At 35.3% G+C, this 25806-nt stretch overlaps 1 protein-coding gene across 1 annotated transcript in view; it reads right to left on the bottom strand.

Annotated features, from left to right (window-relative positions):
• LOC107551014 (low-density lipoprotein receptor-related protein 8-like) overlaps window positions 1–25806 on the bottom strand; it is a 182571-nt gene that overhangs the window by 31897 nt on the left and 124868 nt on the right. Inside the window, exons 5-9 of the mRNA XM_016232492.1 lie at window positions 13742–14125; window positions 9887–10012; window positions 7738–7860; window positions 3978–4097; window positions 3577–3702 (exon numbers count right to left, since the gene is read on the bottom strand). Coding sequence (XP_016087978.1) covers window positions 3577–3702; window positions 3978–4097; window positions 7738–7860; window positions 9887–10012; window positions 13742–14125 — 879 coding nt within the window. The remainder of the gene's footprint in view (window positions 1–3576; window positions 3703–3977; window positions 4098–7737; window positions 7861–9886; window positions 10013–13741; window positions 14126–25806) is intronic.

A 25806-nucleotide genomic window follows, 5' to 3' on the forward strand; every position in this document is an offset into this window, starting at 1 on the left:
GATGTGAAAGACTCATTGCCAGTTATCGCAACCACTTGATTGCAGTTGTTGCTGCAAAGCGTGGCACAACCAGTTATTAGATTTAGGGGGCAATTACTTTTTCACGTAGGGCCAGGCAGGTTTGGACAGCTTTTTTCCCCTTAATAAATGAAAACATTTCAAAACTTCATTTTGTATTTACTCGGGTTATCTTTGTGTAATATTAAAAATTGTTTGATGATCTGAATCATTCAAGTGTGACAAATATGCAAAAAAAAAAAAAAAAACAACAACAGGAAGGGGGCAAAAACTTTTTCACACACTGTATGCTAATAATCATATTACTTAGCATAATAATTCTTTATTCTGATTATCATCAATAAACAACTTACTGAACAGTGGTATCTTTTATCAAACTGCTGTTGTCAGACAAGCCTGTGCATTACAGTGATTTTACTACAGTTAAACGGATAGTTCACTCAAAAAATGTTATTTGCATCATCCTTTACTTTTCGTTAAATACCTTATGACTTTCTTTTCTATGAAACATAAAAGATGATATTTTGAATATTTTTATTTGTCCTTTCAGTGGAAGTCAATGTTTTTTTTTACCAGTGTTCCTCAAAATGTGTACATGATTCATGAATAACAGAATAAATGACAGAATTTTTGAGTGAACTATGGTTTTAAGGGGATTTGCACTTCATTTGGTGCTGAGGCTGATATGTACACAAATAATGAGCGGCTTGTGTCCCTACTGCACATTCACTGGATTTGCCTTTCATTTATAATATTTGTCTCCTCAAATCTAAACAAACTGATTATGTTAATTCAGATGTAACAGAATATTTAATTAAAATATTGCATGCAGCAAGCAAAGATGCTCACATCTGAAAGGCGCTGTCTGTTTTGTCCTGTTTGTTTTTGGCTGTGCTTGAATAAATAAAAAAACCCTGAATGTAAAGTCTGTGAAATTGGTCTGGTCATGTTTTGTTTTACTAACAGGGTCACTGAATACTCTCTGGAATCTCTATTCATATCACAAGTCATTATAGCTCATACTGGCACCCAAAGGTCATATTTGCAGTTACTATTGTGTCTGAAAAATGTCTGTCATGCCCAGAAAACCAAAGTCTGTGAACACAGCGTATAAAAGCGTACCTCTCTCTTATCTTTAACGTGCTTCTGCCTGATATGCTTATGAAAGGGAACAAAAAAGTTATTTATTTTACATTTTGAAAGATAGACCTGTGGCAAAAACATCAAGCTATTAAAATGATTTAATAGCTTTTCTAGGCACACCAAAAAGGTAGAACGATGAAAAAAAACATGAAGTTTGATTTAAAACCCATAGATCTCTGGAGACCTTTTAAAAAAGAATTTAGAATGACTGAAAAAAAAAAGTCAAATATTATGGCTGCACGATTAATCGAATGCGATTGTCATGCGCATTTTGTTAAAAAAGCCGGTTCTGTAATCAGCAGGAAACCATCATCACGTGCTTTCAGATGGAGCAGAATCTACTACACATAGTCGTAGTTCACTGACAAGTTACGCAAAAACAAACAAAAATCGCAGACGATTTTATGCGCGATTCTGAAATCGAAGAAATTGTTTGCGATAATGACAGCTGTTTGCATACTACTACACATAGTCGTAGTTCACTAACAAGTTACGCAAAAACAAACAAAAATCGCAAGAAATTGTTTGCGATAATGACAGCTGTTTGCATAGCTTCTCAGTGAACTACGGCTCTGTAAAGTACATGCTGCTCCATCTGAAAATGTGAAAATACCACATTTAATAAAATTTTTACTCCAAACTCACTTCATAAAGTCAGTCGAGTGTTTGAAATAAATCCTTCTGTGAGATGATGTGGCTTCTTACACAGAAAAAGGAACGCAACATATTTCACAGTATTCTAAGCAATTATATTAGTATTTAAAGAATAAAATCTCTCAAACTTTTCAGTTACAGTACATATTTTCTGTTTTTAGTGACAAGAACCATATAAAGACAGAAACTATCAACTATCTAAATTAACTCTTTTTTTATCTCAGATAAAAACACACACAATGCAATATATATAGTATATTAAATATCTTGCTTTGCACTAAGATTCAATAAGTCTTGAAACTGACCACACAAACTTAAACCGATATATCAGACCTGAACACAATACCAACAGAATGCAATTTCTGAAGAGTGAAATCACTAAGTTTTCAGTATGGTCTTTAGCCCGAGGGAACGGTTTTGTTCGCCAGCTTTACACATTGCACTTAATGACAGTGTTTCTCCAGCTGTCATCCAGCCTATCAGGAGTGCTGGAAATGCACTGAAGTTTTACGCAGGCTGATCAGGCAAATGAAGGACAATAAAGATGAGCTTCATTAGGTACACAAAACCCTCACAATTCCAAAGCATGTAATGCCGCAGCAATACCATCTTCTTTATTAAACAAACAAGTAGCCAGCAGAAAAAAAATACCCCACTGTCTCCCTCACCTCTCAATTTTCAAGAAAAATACTGTCCTCCAGCACCACTCTAGAGAATAAATAGAATAGATGATGCAATTTTTTACAGCATTTTATTCCATCGCTACTATGTAATGCATTTTTTTTTAAAAAGAGAGAAAAATAAATAAATAAATTGGCTGTGTTGCTTTTATTTGTTCTTATTTCTTTTCATTTGTATTTATCTATTTGCATTTATTATAAAGATTTTTTTTATCATAAATGAAAATAATATAATTTAATAATATTAATTGAATTCATATAATAATGATTTATAATTAATTAATCATGTAAAAAAGAGAGAAAAATAAATAAATAAATTGGCTGTGTTGCTTTTATTTGTTCTTATTTCTTTTCATTTGTATTTATCTATTTGCATTTATTATAAAGATTTTTTTTTATCATAAATGAAAACAATATAATTTAATAATATTAATTGAATTCATATAATAATGATTTATAATTAATTAATCATGTAATTAATTGATATAGTTGAATATCTGTAAATACATCATTTTTTTACTTTTTAAATAGTACCACTATTTGTAGGGATGGGTATCGTTAAGGTTTTAACGGTATTACTACTCTTCGATTCGGTACTTTAACGGTATTCTTATCGGTACTTTTTGTGTGTTTTATTAATTTCTCCAGTACCGATAGCAGAACCGTTAACGTCAGAGCTTATTGATACTCCGGTCTTTCATAATTTAGCCCCGGGACCGATTAGATACCGAGTTTCGATACCCATCCCTAACTATTTGTTTTATTAGTTTTGGAAATAATTGTAACTTCAAGATAAGAAACAACAAATTATAAGTAATCAATGCAGAAATTATGAAATAAGTTACACACACACACACACAAAAGCAGAAACAGAAAAAATGCTAAATAACTCCTTTATCAAATGGACAAAAATTACTCATTTTTAAAGAAATAATGAAAAATATTGTTTTGTCTCTGAAAAATTAAAATTTCATCATTGGTAAAATGTCCCCCACCATTAGTATGTACAACAAAAAAAGGTAAATTTTGAACCTTGGCCCAGAACAGTGGTGGATGGAGATTCTGGTGTGAAGTATCTTACCCACTGCTTTACACGTCTTGGTAACCAGGTCCATCTCATAACCCTCGTAGCATTCACATTTGTAGTCGCCTTTGAGGTTGATGCATATTTGACTGCAGGCATCAGGGTTCTCGCATTCGTCTATGTCTGGAGAGGACCATCAGAAAAGCATTAGAAACAGAGTAGAGATACACAGGAAACAGAGGCTTTTGTAGCGCAGTGTCCACAGACAAGATAAATTATGCTTGCAAACATCATCTGGGGATTTCTCTACTATCAATTTCAAAGCGATGATGACGCTGAGAGTAAACAAATTATAGATGATCACAATGCACGTACAACAGTGGTCTATTGGGAAAATGAGTACAATATAGTCTACAATATAGCATCAAAATGTTGGTATCTGACATAATACACGTTACCTCCACAAGTCTTCTTGTCAAGGAGCTTGTAGCCTGAGGGACATTCACACTCATAGCCGATCTGACGGTCCTTACATATGTGAGAGCAGCCACCATTGTTGATGGCACATTCATTCAGACCTATGACAGAAAATAAATAACAAGAAAGGTGGTGTCAAAGGTCAGCGTGCCCGGCAGGAATTGGACGGTAAGTGCCCATTGCAACCTGACACCAGCTGACGACAGACTGCTTCTTTCTCATTTTCTAGGTTGAGCTTCAAGACTTTATGAGAAAGTGAAGAGGTGAGTGCCGTCTAACTGAAAGACCTGCCTTAAATGCTTGAAAAAATGCAGTGGGTCATGGGAGGAAACTGCTTGTGTGTGGCACGCTGTGAGAGAGAGTGACAGAATAATATGGCAAAGGTCTCACCAGTATTGTGCTCGATAATTCTCTGAGCAACTAAAACATTTGGGCATTGGCTGATGGCTCCCTCCATTACAGATGACACATACATCACTCTTTTAATGTCATCTCTACAGTATGTCTGCTCTTTCTGACCCTAATAAAAAGCAGCAAAATATTGTCATTACCACAATTACCTCAGCAGAAGAAAAGATGCAACACTCACTCTTATAGTTTTATTGAACTTTATTGGTTTAAAACAAGTAACATTTCAGTCAGTCAAGGCATTCATTTTTTCTTCAAGAGTGAGTGTTGCACCTTTTCTTCAACTGAGATGAACTTTCTACTTGGTTTGAGCATCTCTTTTCAACTTTTATTACAATTACCACAGGAAAGTTGAACCATCTTGTGTCATTAACCCATTTATGACTTTACCACAGATCTACAGTGAATTAACACAAACTGTTCAGCTTGAAACTTTCAAAACATAGTCCACAAATGTCATTCAGACAGCAGTACTTTTATGTTCAGTTACAAACAAATCGTGGCTATCAATGATTATCAATACGGATTATCACATGGGATACATTCACCCATGGCATTCATGTGATGCAGGTTTGAATCTGGCCTGCAACACATCCAAATACCCCTTCCAGTCACCTCTATAGTGCAAATAATAATAATAATAATAAATAATAATAATAATTATTAAGGTTTTTAATTTTAGTTTAAAAAACATTAGTTAATAAATAGTTGCAATTTATTAATTCAGCTTTTATTATCATTCTTATTAAGAAGAATGACTATAACAATAAAGCTGAATAAACACATAAAAACTATTTATAACTCTATAAAATAAATAGAAACTATTTTTTACACAATTTATTTAGCAAGCAAATACTAACACTAATAATAATGTTAATAATAATAATGCAAAATAGTATAAATATAAAGAAATATAAACTATTATTTATTTAATGTATTATTATAAACTATTATTAATGTATGTATTAATTACTATTATTTTGAAAGCCAATAATAATAATAATAGTAACAATATTAACAAGCTGTAAAATGAATGAATGAATTAATAAATAAGAAAGAAAGAAAGAAAAAGTTTGTGGATATCAGTGTGTCTTGGTGTGCATGTGGAACACAAGAGACATATAAACCAAAAAAAAAAGTGGACAGGTGGAGGAAAAAAGACAGCAATAGAAAGGGAGAAAGAGAAGAATAGCTGATGCTAATGCTGAGGAACAGCTGACAGCAGGAGATAGACGGAGGACAGACACACCACAGGAAGTTCAAGTAAAATAAGGGAAAGAAAAGAAAGTAGAATGAAAAGAGACAGGTTGAGAGAAGAGGCAGGACAAACACCTGGACCGTGACTAAGAGAAAGCGAGTGAGACACTCTCCGACAAGCAAGAAACTAACTATTTTCTCCAGGCCACATATGAATCATGTGTAACAAGTAAAGGATGCACTAGTGAATATGGTAGAAGCGTAATCCCTGGCACCAGTCCTAGTGATTTAGCATGCGAAGCTGCAGTGGCCCACTTGGAGCCGGTCCAGAGTGCACTGGGCTCAGAGGGGGGCGTCTGCCGTTCGTCAGGTGCCTGCACTAATCTCATCTGCTGAGTGGAGCGACCCGCAAGGAAATTAACACCATCCTGAAGAGCCACTGTGGGACCATGTATTTTACATTAAGGACTGATACAAGAGTGAACATAACCAGGAGGACAGGAAGAAAGAGAGAGGGAGAGTTGAGCAAGAAGCTGGCATTTCCTAAATACCCTCTCGATCAAATTAACATACACCTGCAAGGTGTTGGAAAACAATCCGAACATTTAGTTAGTAATGAATTTTTCTTATAAAGTTGAAGTGTGCAATATCTATGCAACAAGTGATGCCACATGTATCTGTTCGTGAGCGCCGCAATGTTGTGGTTTTATGTGACAGAAGCAACTCTGGGCATGAGACTAAAAGCGCAAATTCTAGTGGTTGGCCATTTTTTCTTTGCAGTGTGACGGAAAAGATTAGACCAACTATCTATAAAAAACCTGCCACATTGATGCCATGCGAATGTTCACTTCGGTCTGAGCAGACGCATTAACCTCTTAAGACCCGAGAAAAGATTTTTAGGAAAAAAATAGTTTTTTTCATGTCTTTACATTGTTTAGAGCATAAAAAAAATATGAGAACATGTATGAAATCAACATCCTGTTTCGTAACAGAAAGTCATATTTTGATTTGAAACCCTATAACATTTTCCTGAGATGTTGATTTATGACAGACAGTTGAAAAATCAGACAGATTTAAATGATAATTACAAAATATTATCATATTTCCATAAGAGTGCCACTAAATTAATATCAGACATATTTGAAGACCAAGGAGAGGGAGTGGTCATAGTGAAACATCCAAACATTTAGTATCTCTGAAAAGCCTTGAAGAATGTGCTCTGTACAGGACATCCAGACTTAAAACTGTGGCATGTATAGTCTCAGAGAAATACACCAAAATATAATGTCCTCATATGAGGTCACAGGGTCTCAGGAGGTTAATAGCAGTTTATTCAAATTAAAATGTTTAATCAAATTTGTGCAGTGTGCACCAAATTTGTGTCTTAGTATGAACAGGCATTTAGTTAGGGACTTGGTCACTCATTCGATTGCTTAGAAAAGTATGCAAACCTTTAAAACACGGTTATTATCATTAACTAAAATTAAACTATTAAAATGTTTTTGGTTAATTGAAATATTAAGATGAAACACTGAGCAAAACTTAAAAATGTTGCCTTGACTAATACTAAAATTACTAACTGGAAATAAATAAAAACAAACCGCAAACGGAAACTGAAATACAAGTAAATTATACCTTAATAATAATATTTAAAACTAATAAAGTGACAAAAGCACTAAAACTATGATTAAAATGAAAACTGAATATAAAAAGTCCAGTTCCACAATGTGATGTAAGACAAGAACAGAGAGAAAAAAAAAAGATCTATGGAAACCTGCATTCTCTCTGGAGAGCAGGAGAACATGCTGGGCACGTTCTGCTTGTATGATAGCACGTGAGGGAAGACTCACACTTTCATCTTAATGATCGCTCTGTGGGTTGTAGGCCCGTGATCAAGTGAAGCCCCTAATAAGCCAACACTGCCTATAAATGGACTAGGTTTAGTTTTTCATCTCCAAATTCAGAGTTACTAGAGAGAAGGAAAAAGCTGACCCTAGATCACTTTTGCAATTTAATCTCGGCTTCCCACACTAAAAAATGTAATTTCAAAACTTACGTTCTTATATAATACCTATGATTGTACCAGTAAACAATTATTTAGGATCTGTGTAATTGTGCAAAAGTGTCTGAACTCACCGCACTCCTTCACAGGCTCGTCAGACCAGTCCTTGCAGTCCTTGATACTGTCGCACACTTTACCGCTATCGATACATTCCCCGCTCTTACACATGAACTTCCGCGGGCCTTCACATTTGGTGGCTGTCAAGGACACAATAAAGAGTTCTTACACTTCTGATCTTTGAGGAGTACCACATAAATACAACTAAATTATGTAGAGTACAAAACATGAAATGCCATTACACAAAACACATTTCAAGCGACACTCGTTGCATGAATGTTCATTTTGCTCTTTGCTGTACAATGACAATAGACAGTGACAAGAGGCCGTCAAGCTCAAAAGAAGTACATAAAAGCACCATAAAAGTAGTCTGTGGAATTTAACACTATACTTCAAATCCTGTAAAGCCAATAAAATAGGTCTGTGTGAGAAATAGACTGAAATATATGGCTTAAGAAGATCTGGAATATAGTAGATGAGGCATATGGACTACTTATTTAATACTTTAATGGGCAGTTCACACAGAATGTTTTTTTCCATTCCAATGAGCTACTTTTCAATTGTTTTTCAACATAAACACACTAGATGGACATGTATGACCATTCCGCTTGAGTCTCTCATTTTATTTTATGGCAACATGGCGGAGGAGGCATTCTGCACTGCACTTTTTAAAAAAACATTCCTGAATGCTTCGTCTCATGTTTTTAAACGCAAAGACGCGTTTTTTTGTGAACCGCCCCTAATGGTGCTTTTTTTTGTCCTTTCTGGCTCTCAACAGCCCCCCGGGTCACTGTACTATATGTTGTGTTTAAAGTCTACATGTTTTTGAAAGAAATCTCTTACCAAGGCTGCGTTTATATGGTTAAAATGACCATAAAACAGTAATATTGTAAAAATTATTGAAATTTTAAAATAACAGTTTTCTGTTTTTATATACAGTAGTCAACATTTGAAGTGGATCAAAAAAGTTCATCAAAGTTGTCCTAAGACAAGAACGCATTTTGGTTTTAGGCCAACATTGATGAAAGGTTTTGATCCACTTCAAATGTTGACTTGTGTATTTTAAAGTGTAATTTATTCCTGTTCATGCAAAGCTGTGTCTTCAGTGTCACATGATCCATCAGAATTCATTCTAATATGGTTAAGTAACATTCATTATTATTATCCATGTTGAAAGCAGCTAATATTTTTGTAGAAACCATGATTGTTTCAGCATTCTTTAATGAATAGAAAGTAAAAATAAAAATCTTTTGTAACATGTCTTGACTGGCATTTAAAAAAAAATAATTTTAATGCATTTTTGTATACTGAACAAAATGCATGAAATCTTTGTTGTTTTAGGACCAACACAAAGAATGCTGATACTATGTTCTACTTAAATCATGTTATGCATCACTAATCAGATACAGCCATGGCATAATAAATCTTTTGAGGTAAATGTGATTGAAGGTGCCATATGGGAAGTGTGCCATGAAACCCTGGAATCATGTAGGGGTGCATCTGTTTGGTCCTGTAGATTGATGAAAGGTTTTGATCCACTTCAAATGTTGACTTGTGTATTTTAAAGTGTAATTTATTCCTGTTCATGCAAAGCTGTGTCTTCAGTGTCACATGATCCATCAGAATTCATTCTAATATGGTTAAGTAACATTTATTATTATTATCCATGTTGAAAGCAGCTAATATTTTTGTAGAAACCATGATTGTTTCAGCATTCTTTAATGAATAGAAAGTAAAAATAAAAATCTTTTGTAACATGTCTTGACTGGCATTTAAAAAAAAAATAATTTTAATGCATTTTTGTATACTGAACAAAATGCATGAAATCTTTGTTGTTTTAGGACCAACACAAAGAATGCTGATACTATGTTCTACTTAAATCATGTTATGCATCACTAATCAGATACAGCCATGGCATAATAAATCTTTTGAGGTAAATGTGATTGAAGGTGCCATATGGGAAGTGTGCCATGAAACCCTGGAATCATGTAGGGGTGCATCTGTTTGGTCCTGTAGTGCTTTGTGTGAATGTTAACTTGATTGGGGCTACAGGATTGGGTGCTCTCTACTCTTTCATCTTCACTGATAATGCTGCTAGAAGAGGATAGAGATGAAGAGGCTAATCAAATGAGAGATAGCGAAAGGGAGATTGTTGAAGTTACTCACTTTTGTTGATGCAGGCAGCCTCGTCGCTGAAATCTGGACAGTCGTGCACTTTGTTACACTGTTTAGTGCCGTGAATGCAGGAGCCATCGCCACACTGGAACTCATCAGGACGGCAGGTCAGCACAGCTGTTGGACAGAAACACACGTTTATGTAGGACAATCATTCCTGCATCTACATACATCAGTCTGGCCAATGAATAGATCAATATTTGGTCATTTTGAGATGGTCAAATAAACTGAAAACTGCAGAGCAGTTCATGATTTACTGATTCCCAGAAGTGGCCATTTCATCTGTCAATTCCAAAATCTAATGACATCCTTGTCAATGGATAGTGCACATGCTCCGTTTTTAAACATGTGTAGTTCATTTTCAGTAAATGATGATAAAATAAATAAAAAAGATAGTATGCAAGATATTATAAATGTATAAAAATTATATAAATGCTAAATAATATTACATATCTATAAAAAAAACTTTAATTTATTACCCAGCTCTCTAGACATCAGTATTAGCATCACCCATTAAAACACACATTGGTTTATCACAAATGTATAATTTAAATGTCACTTTGAATAAAAGATTCTGCAAAGTAAAGGACTAAGATAAAGTCACGAGCTGTTAAAGCTGTTAAAAACATGCATACTATAGCACTCACCATCACACTTTCATAATAATCACCCATTGCACCTCTGTGTGAGCGCTTTAGCTATGAAACAGCAAAAGGTTTTGGCTTTTTTCCTCCTGTCAGATCTCAAAGTAATAGCTTATTTGCAAGAGAGTTTCCTCAGGAAAAAAAGCTCTGAACATTAAAAACAATCAGTCACTTACTCTGGGGCATAAGGTAACACACTGAAGAAAGAAAAATATGCTATCCGGCAAATAAAGGTTTTTAATTTTTCACATTCATCTTTTAAAATCCCTTTAATCTTTCATACGGTGTACTTTAGAGGAGCTGCGGAGGAAAAACATTCACGTGATCAATTTGACCTATATTTTTTGCCCTTTTTTCCAGTAAAAATAAATAACCCACCTTAAAACTAAAAATATTCTCTTGAGAGGCAAAATTGCATGCAATATTAGTTTATTAGTTAAATTCTATATGTATGCATTAACTGTATCTGTTATATCACCTCCAGTATGGCTTTTGAACTGTTACTTGGTGGAAACATAGTTTGTTATTATTCATATATGTAATAATTTATTAAACATTGGAGTGTTTAATCATATTGCCATTGCAGTCATTTTATTAAAGCGGTAAGCATGCAGTGCTGTTATCATTAACTAAAACTAATACTATTAAAAATGTTGTTCAACGAAATAAAGCGGAAATAAAATATTAGATGCAATACTTAAGCCACACAACAATTTAAAATTAAGTTGAACTGCAGGACTGAAATAAAACTAAAACTGAAAATGAATTGAACAAACTATTTTCAAATATTTTTAAACAAACAAAAACTAATAAAAATGACAAAACACATAACAAAATTGCTAAAAATCAAAATCAAAATGAAAATTAAAAATAAAAGCCGATTCAAAAAGATTTACTAAACAGGGCAAAGTACCGTTAGAGTACTCTCTTCCCATAAATTTTGAGTTTGAAAGGTAAACTCCTACATATGCATATTCAATAAGGTTAGGTGCAAAATTAACTGTGTCCAAGCCTTTTCAGCGCTAATTCACTGCGTGTCTTTAGTAAATCCTGACAGTACTATTTTAACGGCAAAAGACGGTTTGCACTGACGCAAGCTGTTAGTAAATCTGGCCCTATATATAGGGTCTTATTTATAGTCTAATGAAATATAATGCAAAATGACCAAAATATGATTTTAACAGATACAAGTATTTTGAGGACGGTGCACAATCCCCTGCAAGAACCCTACAGTGAGACCAGACTCACAGAGCGCTTACTCAAGGGCACTCTGCCATACCTCAAAACACACTTGTTGCCTAGCAACCACCAAGACTCCAGCATTTTATCATGCCGCTACCACAGTAGTTCGTGAAGATTTACATGTCATAAACCCATGGAAAAAAACATCATCTCAATAAACACACACATGCTAGAACAAACTGTACACATGTGTGTGCACACGCTCTGCACCAACAACGCACAAGCAAACAAAGAGTATTCAGCTGCAGGTTTTGTTTTTTCAGGATTACATGTGCTCAAACAAACACATACTCTCCAATCCAATTATTGAAATGTAAAGTTAAAGTCCCCATGAAATCAAAATTAAAGTTTTTTGGGAGTTAGTATCAATATGTTAGTCTTAAGTTTATCTATAAGGCAGTGTGCTCCAAAACAGTGACAAAATTCGCATTTAGAAGATATAAGCATTCAAAGCTTGCAGTTCCTCACTTCCGCCAAAACGGCTCAATGATTTTTTTGACATCACATTATACTTCAGCTTCTCATCAAACTTTCCGTCCAATCAAATGCTCTCTAGAATCCGAAGCGCCCGCCCCCTACACTATAAAATAGACGCTGAAGCCGCGGCTCAAATCGGTCACTTGTCCACAGAATTAGTATTTTCTGTACAGTGAATGGCACGTAGTGCACTATATAGGGGACAGGGAACGATTCAAACAGTGTAAATATGCTTTCCATTGTGGAAAAAAATAAGTCTGGTTTCGCGCTGTCACGCTAACCACACGCACACACACTCTGCTCCGGTCCAGAGACACGATAGCACGGAGCGGATCACATGCGCGAGTCGGCGCAGACCACAAAATGTATCTGAGCTTTTTGAATTCTACCAGAATTCTATATTTTATAGCAATATGGATGAGATTGTGGCTGGCATACCCTGTCAAATGCGGCTTTACGGAGCTCAACGGCTCTAGCCCAAGCTGCGATATAAACGAACGCTATTGGCTATTTTAAAAAGGGGTGGGGCTGCTTGATATGTCCCGCCCTGTCTTCCAGTTTCAGTTAAAATGACGTCAACACAGAGTAACGCTGCGTGTTTCTAAGCATTTCAGGGGACCTTTAATAAACATTCATGCTCACCGACTCTGATTCTATTGTACTGTATATAAATCAATCAAAAAAAAACCTTAAATGACATGCTAATTAATTACTCCGATTACATTTATACATCAACATTTGCTGAAAAAAAAAAAACACTAAATGAAGATTTTTCAAAGACAATTAGTCTAATTATTGTGGCAGACAAAGCATTGAAGTCATTGGCATTAGAAGTCAATACAAAGTGCAGTATGTTCAAAACGGTAGTAGTTTATTTTTTTAACAATAAATTGTATTAAATGAACATGTTAAAATTAGACCGCTCCAATTATATATACTGTAACAGATTGAAATCAACTTAATTGTAATAGTTTTTTTAATCTATTGTATTTTGTGCATTTTTGATACTGCATCAGAGTATATTTTGTATTCAGAGTATATATTTTTTTTCCAGTATTTTGAGTACGTTTTATTATGTTATCATTGTAAGCAAAATCGATACGCTGACCTTGTAAGACCAACCAAGTTAACCAAGTTAATTTATGTTGACATGCGTGCAAAGCATTTGTGTTAACAGAATTAGGAGGAGCAGACAATAGGGGACTGATTCTAAATGAACAACCATGTGTTTCACTGCTTTACTAGATCGTGACAGTAATTTAGAATGAGTGTAATGACAAGAACAGCATGCATGCAGCATTAAGAAGAGCATGTAATGCAGCCAAGTGATAAAACTGATTATTAATTCATTTAATTAACTAAATGAATCAATTAAATCACTACACAGCAAGTCTCTCCAATGTAAATACCTTAGGAAACACGTGCTTGAGAATGATAACTGTGATCAGTATATTAAGAGTATTTAGTCTTCTTGCACACTTACGGCAGTTGGCCTCATCAGACTTGTCCTTGCAGTCTACATCTCCGTCGCATTTCCAGTTGAGGTGAATACACTCTCCACTCCTGCACCGGAACTCCCCCGCCGGGCAATGGGGTTTTTGAGGCTCCGTCCTGCGACTGCAGCGCTCTAGAGATTCATCCGACTTGTCTTTGCAGTCGGGGTCTCCGTCGCAGCTCCATGGCGCTGGAATACACTCAGAGTCATTACAGCGAAACTCGTGCGACCCGCAGGTGCTGGCGGTGGCTGCCGTGCACTTCTCCTCATCGCTGCCGTCGCCGCAGTCATCATCCCCATCGCAGACGAACGTGGGAGCCACGCACAGGCGGTTATGGCACTGGAACTCTTTAGCAGGGCAAGCCTTGGCATCTGGAAAAAAGAATGTACTTTATTAAAGAGTCTTGCAGTCCCTCAAATACATATGTAAAAAAAATTACTTGAACAGTAAATAGTTGATAGCTGAACCTTTAACTACTGCATGCGAATACAAACATTTGAACTTTTCTCCTTTTTTTGTATTATTCATAACAAGCATTTTTTGTCTCCTGTGTTTCCAACTTTTTTGTGCACTTTTTTTTTAAACATAAAAATATATGAGAAAAAGCTAGCATTTTATCATTGTTCATATCTTCTTGGCATTGTACATATTTACATTTTATTCTAAAATGGTTTATTTAAAAGATAAAGTTGTCGTGTTAGGCAACAACTCTTTTCCCCATCATATTTTCCCATATTGGTAGTAATAAACTGATCCATGAATAAAAAAAACCCTGATTCATAATGACATTTTCATCACCTAGGAAGTAAAATCATTAAGGATAAAGTAGACAAGTCTCATTTTATAATATTTTTTGTATTTGTCATTTGGAGGTTATTTTAAAGTCAACCATAATAATTTTGCATAAATAAAAATTTAAATATAAAATTGAAAAGTGAATATTTGTAGAAATATCAGTATTAAATTCTCTTTTAAAAAAAGAGAATATATTATTAGTTTTATATAATTTTAATAAATGAAAATGGTCATCTTATGTTACACCAACTCCAATTTATTCGTAATATACATTAAACTGTAATGTAAAATACATACTTTTTAAAAATGATCATTCTCCTTTTTTTGTATTATTCATAACAAGCATTTTTTGTCTCCTGTGTTTCCAACTTTTTTGTGCACTTTTTTTTTAAACATAAAAATATATGAGAAAAAGCTAGCATTTTATCATTGTTTATATCTTCTTGGCATTGTACATATTTACATTTTATTCTAAAATGGTTTATTTAAAAGATAAAGTTGTCGTGTTAGGCAACAACTCTTTTCCCCATCATATTTTCCCATATTGGTAGTAATAAACTGATCCATGAATAAAAAAACCCTGATTCATAATGACATTTTCATCACCTAGGAAGTAAAATCATTAAGGATAAAGTAGACAAGTCTCATTTTATAATATTTTTTGTATTTGTCATTTGGAGGTTATCTTAAAGTCAACCATGATAATTTTGCATAAATAAAAATTGAAATATAAAATTGAAAAGTGAATATTTGTAGAAATATCAGTATTAAATTCTCTTTTAAAAAAAGAGAATATATTATTAGTTTTATATAATTTTAATAAATGAAAATGGTCATCTTATGTAACACCAACTCCAATTTATTCGTAATATACATTAAACTGTAATGTAAAATACATACTTTTTAAAAATGATCATTGATAATTATTAAATGATTATAATTATTTAGTAATGTTAAATTACATTGTAAAAATGATTATAAATAATTATTATTATCTATTCAATAGAATGTTTAACATTTTGTAAAATTAGCTTTATCAAATTTCTATTCAGAAAAAAAACAAAGCTCTATGCCTTCACGTTTGCTGTTCTTTTATTATCCTCCTGACCTGGCTTTTTACTATTTTGAACGATGACTGAAACCTTGTATAACGGGCATTTCTCGTGTTTACTGCCATCTTATGATAAATCACTTGTATTCCACAACTGTAAGATGCTTTGGATAAAAGCGTCTGCTAAATGAATACATGTAAATGTATTAAATTAGTGAGGGAAAAAACTATGGGTTTCTGTTTAACAATGTCACATCACCAAACCTATGAAATACCATTACAGTAAAATGACTGAATCACACTTCTCACTGGAAATTTATGGCAAATGTCGCATGAGCTCTGAGCTATTCTGTGCTCATGTGAGCTCCGTGACCTCACTGATTCAACTGTGCTGCGGATGACCTGAGGTTCACACTTTAGCCCCACACTGGAGGCAGACACTAAATGGGCTTAACTGTACTGTAGTAAACGCCTGTCCATTCTTTAATGGGGTCACCCACCCCACCCGAATAACCATCCTGAAGAGCTGCAAGGCGATTGGGTATTACATTCACGGAGGCTAGTTTTGTAAAAGGATTTGAAATGGCTTACGAGCATGTGATCGGGTATGAATGCGTTTGAGCAGATGGGATATGAAAGAAATCGATCCTGACTTTTTGTGACTTTGCGTCGATAAACCTGTAAATATGCAAACTATTTGCAAAGAGCAGCTGGGGCTCATAAAACACTTTCACCGTCAAAACGGTGACATTATCAAAATTGTATTGCCGGACTCTAAATCAATGTTATTTGTGCTGCTCACAGAAAGGTCATTCTTGTTGTTCATTGCACTTTAGCTGATTTGCATTTCATATTTCTGCCACCTACGCTGGTTGCTTTTGAAGCCAATTACAATAATGCTCAATGAGATATGATGCTAATTGTGTTTTTGCAAAGCTGATTAGCCAACAACGATCTAAAAAAAATAAAAAACTAATCAACAAGGTCCATTAGGAAAGCAAACTCTGCAACTGCTGTCAGCCACTCAAAGGTCTCTTCAATGACTATCGAATAGCTGAGGGGAACGGGTGGAACAACATCTTCTGGAATGATCTTTTGACAAATTTAACATTAATTTGTAGATATTATATAGCTACATAATTTCTCCACCCTCAAGGTCAAGGCAGCCAACAAACGTAGCATGTTGTTAAAAGAAAGTGACATGATTGGATCTTTTTTGTGTGTACAGTGTATGGGCAGGAAGGTTGTGTTTGCTCTAAGCAGGGGGAGATGATTGGCTGAACCTTCTCTTCTCTTGTGGGACAAGAAGAGCAGTAGTGAAAATGAAAAGGTGCTTGGCCTGTGATGTAGACAGCAGCTTAAAACAACATCCTCTCAGAGAGGAACAGAACAAACATGGACCACCAGTGAACTCAGACTGACTGTCATATTCCAGCTGGAATGAAAATCAAATCATCCAGCTCTATACACTTGCAGAAGGCGTGAATTGGATGTATAAAATAAATTCACATACTAAATTAATCTATACTTAAGAATGATTAGTAGGCCTGTCACGATAACAGCTTTTTGATGTGCGATATATTGCCCCAGAAATAATTGCGATAAGCGATATTATTGTCATTTTAAAGACCATTTTATGCCACTGAATATATAATAATAATGTAACAGCATAATAATGCAAGAAGGCCCACACACTTCCAAATGACAACACACTTTTAATTTTTAAGAATATTTAGATCATGGATCTAAAACCTGAATAAATGGTAAATAAACATTTTCTAACAAAAAGTGTAAAGTAACAAGTAGAAAAAAAGAAAAAGGCACAAAGAACTTGTATGGAGATTTTTTCATCTACAGATTTTTCCTGGACTTTCTTTTCTCTGTACATTAAGGGTGCACACTATTGCTGAAAAACACAATCACTGCTTAGCATTCAGATGCCCATATGCACAAAGGCACAGATCCCTAAACAAGGCCATATCTGCTGATGAAACTTTTTTTGTAGAAGCATTTTTTAAATTTGAACTAGCACTTCATGACTATACCACGTTATGTACAAGAAGCTGCAAAAGACACAGGCGGAAGTGGAATGTACAAAACATGGTGACATTACTTTTTAAGTAAATATAATGGGCGATATATTGCGTCACCAAAAATTATTGAGGTCATGTACATACATTGCGAGATAAGTCAATATATTGATTATTGCGACATGCCTAGTGATTAGCGGTGCTTGCTAAGTGTTACATTGAAGAAGGGACCCGAACCATTTCTGGGGACAAGAATAGGGTTGTTTACTTGGGCAAGTAAACCACCACTCAAAATATCTAAACAACCATCTTGAAATGCCCTAACAACCAACAAGAACATCCTAGAAACTGCAACTCATGTTGCTTTGAGTTTTTTAAAACACCCTACCTTATGAAAATGAACCATGGTTTTACTACAAACAAAGCCCCCCCCAAAAAAACATGGTTATTGTAGTTAAATCAAGGTAACAACAAAATAACCATGGTTTGGCTACATTAATCATAGTTTAACCATGGTATTTGTAGGAAAACTGTGGTTATGAAAATAGTAATCAATCCGCCAAAAAAAGAAAGAAAAAAAAAGAAAAGAAATTAGCACCCATATGCTATTTAACATTTAGCATGTTAGCATCTTTATCTCTTTCATTAGCAAGGACTAAAATGTTCTTCAGAAAAATTCATTTCTAAGTATATTAACATGAGCATCCGAAACAGTTGTGCAGAAAACACAATCACTGCTTAGCATTCAGATGCCCATATGCACAAAGGCACAGATCCCCAAACAAGGCCATATCTGCTGATGAAACTTTTTTGTAGAAGCATTTTTTAAATTTGAACTAGCACTTCATGACTATACCACGTTATGTACAAGAAGCTGCAAAAGACACAGGCGGAAGTGGAATGTACAAAACATGGTGACATTACTTTTTAAGTAAATATAATGGGCGATATATTGCGTCACCAAAAATTATTGAGGTCATGTACATACATTGCGAGATAAGTCAATATATTGATTATTGCGACATGCCTAGTGATTAGCGGTGCTTGCTAAGTGTTACATTGAAGAAGGGACCCGAACCATTTCTGGGGACAAGAATAGGGTTGTTTACTTGGGCAAGTAAACCACCACTCAAAATATCTAAACAACCATCTTGAAATGCCCTAACAACCAACAAGAACATCCTAGAAACTGCAACTCATGTTGCTTTGAGTTTTTTAAAACACCCTACCTTATGAAAATTAACCATGGTTTTACTACAAACAAAGCCCAAAAAAAAAAAACATGGTTATTGTAGTTAAATCAAGGTAACAACAAAATAACCATGGTTTGGCTACATTAATCATAGTTTAACCATGGTATTTGTAGGAAAACTGTGGTTATGAAAATGGTAATCAATCCGCCAAAAAAAGAAAGAAAAAAAAAGAAAAGAAATTAGCACCCATATGCTATTTAACATTTAGCATGTTAGCATCTTTATCTCTTTCATTAGCAAGGACTAAAATGTTCTTCAGAAAATTTCATTTCTAAGTATATTAACATGAGCATCCGAAACAGTTGTGCAGAAACTGACCACAACTGCTACCAAAAAAGTTACAACGTTAAGTTTCTGACTAATACTTTTTACTAACTACTGTCTTCGGACCAAACAAATGCCAGTAATGTCAGTAATGAAATAAATAGACAAACAAATCGATCTGGTTCTTTACAAACAGTTTAGATTAGATGGATTTCCAACTTTCCCAATGTTACAGAAGCATAAAAGAGTTGCAAACACATGTGGCTCTGAGCCTGATTGACTTTGTCATTCAAAGGCTGCTGATATATCTCTGCTGTGTGGATTTGGATGCTATCTTGTTTAGAGGTCAGGCACAACAGTGAATGGATTTTAAAAGAGCGGAAAGGAAAAGCTCAAAGCAGGTCAATTGAATTCCACTGACCAATGTCAAATACTCATTCCCGGGACCAACAACAGACAGGTAGTAGATAAGGCTTTACATTAACAAGATCTCTGTGACCTTGAAGTAAACAACAGAGAGCTGAAAAATATATAGCACAACTGAATGTGAAATAAAAACATGCAGCTTTTCTGTCTTTGTGTTAATTGAAAGACTACACTGAATATTTGACAAGAACTAACTGCTGTATAATGCATGATATAACATATAAACTATATGTATTTATGTCATGTATTATACAAGAGTTAGTTTCTGTCAAATATTCCATGTAGTCTCTCAGTCAACACAAGGACAGAAAAGCTGCATTCATAAAATTTCCAAAAACATTTCATGATTTTTTTTTAATCATAAATGCACCATTAGGTGGTGACAAGTGGCTGTCTTTATGAGTGAGTCATTGAATCATTCATTCAATCAATTTGTTTAAAACACAGATTCATTTAGGAAAGAAACAAGTGATTGTTTTTTTCATGCGAGCCACTGAATACTGCTACCAAAAAAGTTACAACGTTAAGTTTCTGACTAATACTTTTTACTAACTACTGTCTTCGGACCAAACAAATGCCAGTAATGAAATAAATAGACAAACAAATCGATCTGGTTCTTTACAAACAGTTTAGATTAGATGGATTTCCAACTTTCCCAATGTTACAGAAGCATAAAAGAGTTGCAAACACATGTGGCTCTGAGCCTGATTGACTTTGTCATTCAAAGGCTGCTGATATATCTCTGCTGTGTGGATTTGGATGCTATCTTGTTTAGAGGTCAGGCACAACAGTGAATGGATTTTAAAAGAGCGGAAAGGAAAAGCTCAAAGCAGGTCAATTGAATTCCACTGACCAATGTCAAATATTCATTCCCGGGACCAACAACAGACAGGTAGTAGATAAGGCTTTACATTAACAAGATCTCTGTGACCTTGAAGTAAACAACAGAGAGCTGAAAAATATATAGCACAACTGAATGTGAAATAAAAACATGCAGCTTTTCTGTCTTTGTGTTAATTGAAAGACTACATGCCGCGTGATTTCCCCGTTGATTCTGCGTCACGATCCGCTCTAAACAGCTGAAAGTCCTGGAGACTCAATGCGCTGTCCGGAAGGGCGTCATTCAGCCAGGTTTCCGTGAGCTACAATGTTCAGCAAAACATCAACATTCAACAATATTCGAATAATCGAAAACCGGTGAAATATCGGGTGGTGTGTACTGCCGAATGTCCAGCAATTCGTCTCTGGTGAAACTGATTGCAGGGATATAACTAAAGACAGGACAAACTAACAAAAACAAAAACAACTGCGGAGCACACCACGGAGGCAGCCATCATCGTCGGCGCCATCTCATAGACAACTGGCATCAAATAGACAACTGGCAATAAATGTAGGTTACACAATATTACAGGGTTTCCCATAATTTTTTTTTGTGGCGGCCCGCCACAATATCAACTCTGACCACCACAAATAGATTTTCCAAAAGGTTTTGTTGAATAAACATGAGCACTGCACGTTTCAAAATCAAAACGCGGCACGGGTGTTTTTATATAAATTAGGGATGCACGATATTATCGCACTTTATATCGGAATCTGCCGATAATGGCTTTAAATGTAAATATCGGCATTGGCCCGATATGAAAAATTATGTCGATATGTCTTGCCTATAAGGGGAATACGTTAACTAACATTTGCTCAGGGTGTGCTAGTGATTAGATCAAGGCAGCAGTGTGGCTCATTCTTGAAGCAAAGTTTGGTCTGAATGATGATTAGATTCACTCTTTTGGATTGCTGCATTTAATCTGAGAATGCACGTACAGAATGACGCATTCCGTGTGTGATAAGAGTAACAGTAATAGCACGTGCAGTGGCAGCAGCGGCAGCCTCCCCCAGGTCCTAATGCTCGTTCTGTAAGGAGTTTTAATCTGTAGGGGGCACTGTTGGCCTACTTCTAATTAAATTAAAAGTAAAATAGCCTACACAAATAACACTTAGACTGTTTCTGATTAAATAAAGCAGTAATTGATGTCATAAAACAATGAGTATAATTTGCTTTAAAGGTCAGAAGCTATAGCTTACATGGAAAAAAAAAATCACAAACATGACACTTGTAAATTAAATAATTTTATATATACTGATTTATTCATTATTGTGTAATATGTTTTATTTTTTTAAACAAATCATAAGCTCTAAAAGATTTTCAGAAGTTTTACAACTCTTTTGCTTTAGACCATCTACAAATATTAAATCTTAAAATAAAATGTTAGGGTTAACTGCATCTTTCTGTGGAAAAAAATGCAGCGATTGATATATAGTTTAGTTATTTTCAAAGCTTCAATGTACTGTCAAAAAATCTTCATTATTGTTTATTTAACTCTAACAAATAAGTTCTTGATAAAAAATATTTTGCTTATAATCTCTGCACAGGAGAGACTTGGTGTTAATTCCAAGCAAAAGGAAACATCAAAAGGCAAAAGCAAAAGGTATCGGTCAAAATAAGTTGAAAAATATCGGCATATCAGATAACGGCAAAAAGCCAATATTGTGCATCCCTAATATAAATGTATCTTTTTTGAAGGGAACCGATTGCCTTCAGAAAAGTTTTGATGTCATTTTAATTTAATCTTTCCTATAATGCCTGATAAAGTAGCATTCATGAGCGCAGCACTGCTTTGATTACAGCCGTTACCGGGGAAACCACTATTTCTGCGCTCCTAAAGCGCCTTCTGATGGCAGAGAGTGAATTTACACTTTCAATAAGCCCGTCTGCTGTTTTATATTTACATTATATACATATATATTTCCCCCAGGGGAAGTGCCGTCACATATAGAGTGCAAGTCTGTGAGAAACACTTTTATTAACTTACTTATTGAACTGTTGTATAAAAGCAATATCATACTTGCGTTCAATTGTGTGAACTCTCCAAATTAAATGAAACATTAAAATTAAAAAGAAGAAAGCATTTTTATATGTACCGTATACAAATACAGACTTCACCTTTCAAAGCAATGTATAAGAAGACTGGAACACTTTTAACAATACTTCCACCAAAGATATTTCAATTTAAATGACCACCCCATATCTATGAGAACAAGCCGGGGGCAGCTTTAGCGCTGAGGCTCATGCTATGCTCAGTAAATGGCCAGAGGCACTAAGTCAGCACAGAGTTAATGGTACATTCCCCACTGTCCTCCATCAGCCCATAATATTATAGTATCCCGTATCACAGAGAAAGACTAGCCTCCTCCGGGGAGAAAGACTGTAACCATGATGCACTGAGCTGAGGGGACGAGGTGCCACAAACATACTGAGGCAGCTAAAGACCGCGGTGCTTTGTATGAGACCCCCTTAATGAAGCTTTTCCCAGTGCTGACAAAAGCACCTGCAGGCACAGCGTAAGGAAAAGAGGATATACTAGCAAGAAAGAGAAATTGAAGAGGACAGGGAATTAGTTCAGGCCGGTAATTCTGTAAGCCCTCAGTGTGATTTCATTCGTCAGTTACGAGTTTAGAAGGAATAAGACATTTTGTTTGGCAACTCTGGTATATGACTCTTCTTGTATGAGGAAAATAAACCAGTAATAGGACTCTGGCAGTGAACTACTGTTTCATTAAAACTCTGTGAAATCACACTGTAAATAAAGGTTTTGATGCATTTCCAATTGAAGCAGAACATTTCGACTGGATACACTGAAGGAACTATCTCTTTTTTAAATAGCCAATAAGCACTAGTTATGCCACAGCCGTGAAGTGAACCACACTAGTTTGCAGATGATATAAGTAGGGTTGGGTACCGAAACCCGGTGCCAATATGGTATGTACTAGAACCGAATCAGAACGCAGATTTCGGTGCCTCATTTTGGTGCCACTGATGCCTGAATGCCAAATGCCTGAGCGATTGATTGAAATATTTGTCCTGGTTCTCTGAAATGGACGTAAGACGCATGGGTGTTGTGAGGCCGTTTATAGTGGGGCTACAGCGATTAGCTCCATAAACTGTACACAAATTCATGATCGCCTCAGAGACAGTCCTCTTTAAATTTCATATGAAAACGCCGGCAGACTTTTCGTCTCCTCCTCGTCTTTCAGCGCGCTCTTCAATTCCGCAGACCACAGCGGCACAGCGTGAGCAGACTCAAACATAGGACACAAGGTGTGTGTTTATCGATAGATTGTTATAATATCTGTATCTGTGCAGTTCTTTGTCATAAATACAGTTTACAAAAGTCACAAGGGTGCAATCGGTTTCCCATCTACTGTAAAGTTTTCGCTGCGTTCACCGCTCATCACACCACAGCTGTTTCCTCCAGCAGAAATCTAGCCCTTAACACAAACGCATACTTTATAAAACGATCATATTGCTATTTTCATTTGAAAATGTAATATTTAATATAAAACATATTACAGTGCATGTGGCATACCATAGAGTAATTCACAGAACTGATTAAAGACAGTGACAGACAGCACTCAGTCAATTCACTCATTTTAACTAAAAATCAGAGTGATTGACAGAGATACAGTAGAAAAATTATGTGTGGTTTTGTATTAAATATTGTTTTGTATTAAATAATGACCCAGATCGTGAAATACATTTATTGGCCTTAGAGTAAGGGAAGCACAACTCGGGAAATGAGAGCATCCAAGGAGCATGTCAATGCGATGTATATTTATTTTTTATATTTTTAAATGTTCTTTAATGTTATCCATCGTTTTTTATTCTAGAAAGCATCTGATTGGACAAAAACCAATACAGTGCAATATGAGTAATCAAAATTTGTGCTCCATTTTCCAAGAAGAAAAAGAGGCTATTCACACAAACTCTGCTATTAAAACCAAGCATTTTTTTAAGAAAAAGAAGAATGAATAAGTTCAAAAAGCAGAAATAAAGTGCCTTATGGGTATTTAATAGTGGGAGTAAAGTTTTTAACATGTATTTACGGTAAAAGGCCTACAATTGTGCAAACAATTGATTTGCACAATAAATGTAAACAGCATCGTTATCCTCATTTGCTTAATGTAAATTTAGCATCTGCCAAATTTGAAAAGCACATGACCTGCTGAAAGTGAATTTAGGGGTATATAAATCAACTAAAAGCCAAAAAAACTACTGTTTTGATTTGATTTCATAATCTAAAATGTGCTTAATGTATTAGCATCTACTAGTTTTCCCCAACTCAAAGAAATGAGTTAATTTGACTGAATTGGCCAATATAAACTGGTTAATACCAATACATTTCATTTTATTGGTCAGATAACCCAACCTGGCTCAAGAAAATCATAAAGCGCTCCACAAGTTAACAAGTGCAAGTTCCTTTTCATAGTGCAGAAATGCCTGAGAAAGCAGCTGAAATGGTCTGAATCTCTATTATACAGTTTGGAAAATGATTGACCCCTCTGTGCAACAAATTCATTTAGAGCAGAGCGCTCTGGACAAACCTCTCTGCACCAAGCCTTCAGCTGTTTACGGTGAAAGGAAAGACATTTTCACACCTGCTGAAGTGTGGCTATATGTTGACCAGGGGTAGGGGGGCATTACCTCTGGGTGGATTAGCAAATGGAAGTGCAGATGAAAGAAATATCAGGCTATTGTCAGGGGATAGAAGAGGTTGAGCATAACGCTTGGCATTACACGGGTGCTAACACCTCAGCCTATGCAACTGTGTGCTGACTGAGTACAGCCAATATTCCCACCCACATAAAGCACAAAAGGGCAAAAGCTTCCCTGTATAGACGGCATATCCTGTGTACACAAAATATTCCAGAACAGAATAAAACGCATCAGACTTGTTGATATGAAATGAACCAAACATTCATTCTGGCATTATCAAAAAGCAAATGATTCATTAATTTCACTGGGAATCATGTTCAGTTCCTGCTTGCTTCAATCAGGGGACTAGCACATATCAGACAGCACATCTCAGAATTCATTAGCTTCAATGTCACGCAGGAAATAAATGAACACCAAGAACAACATCACACGAATAAATATCTAAAACTCAGTGCAGCTTACACTTTCTGCCAGTGCTGTAATTATAATTTTACATGGATGCATGAAAACAGATTTTATATTTGCCGTAATCACATTAGCTGTCAGTAATAATCCTGCGGATACTGATATAATCAGATTAATAGATATTCTTGGGTAGCATCTAGCCCCTAGTGAAAGGAAAGACATTTTCACACCTGCTGAAGTGTGGCTATATGTTGACCAGGGGTAGGGGGGCATTACCACT

The sequence above is a fragment of the Sinocyclocheilus grahami genome, unplaced genomic scaffold (genome assembly GCF_001515645.1).
Source record: "Sinocyclocheilus grahami isolate Dianchi unplaced genomic scaffold, SAMN03320097.WGS_v1.1 scaffold412.1, whole genome shotgun sequence".
Taxonomy (NCBI): domain Eukaryota; kingdom Metazoa; phylum Chordata; class Actinopteri; order Cypriniformes; family Cyprinidae; genus Sinocyclocheilus; species Sinocyclocheilus grahami.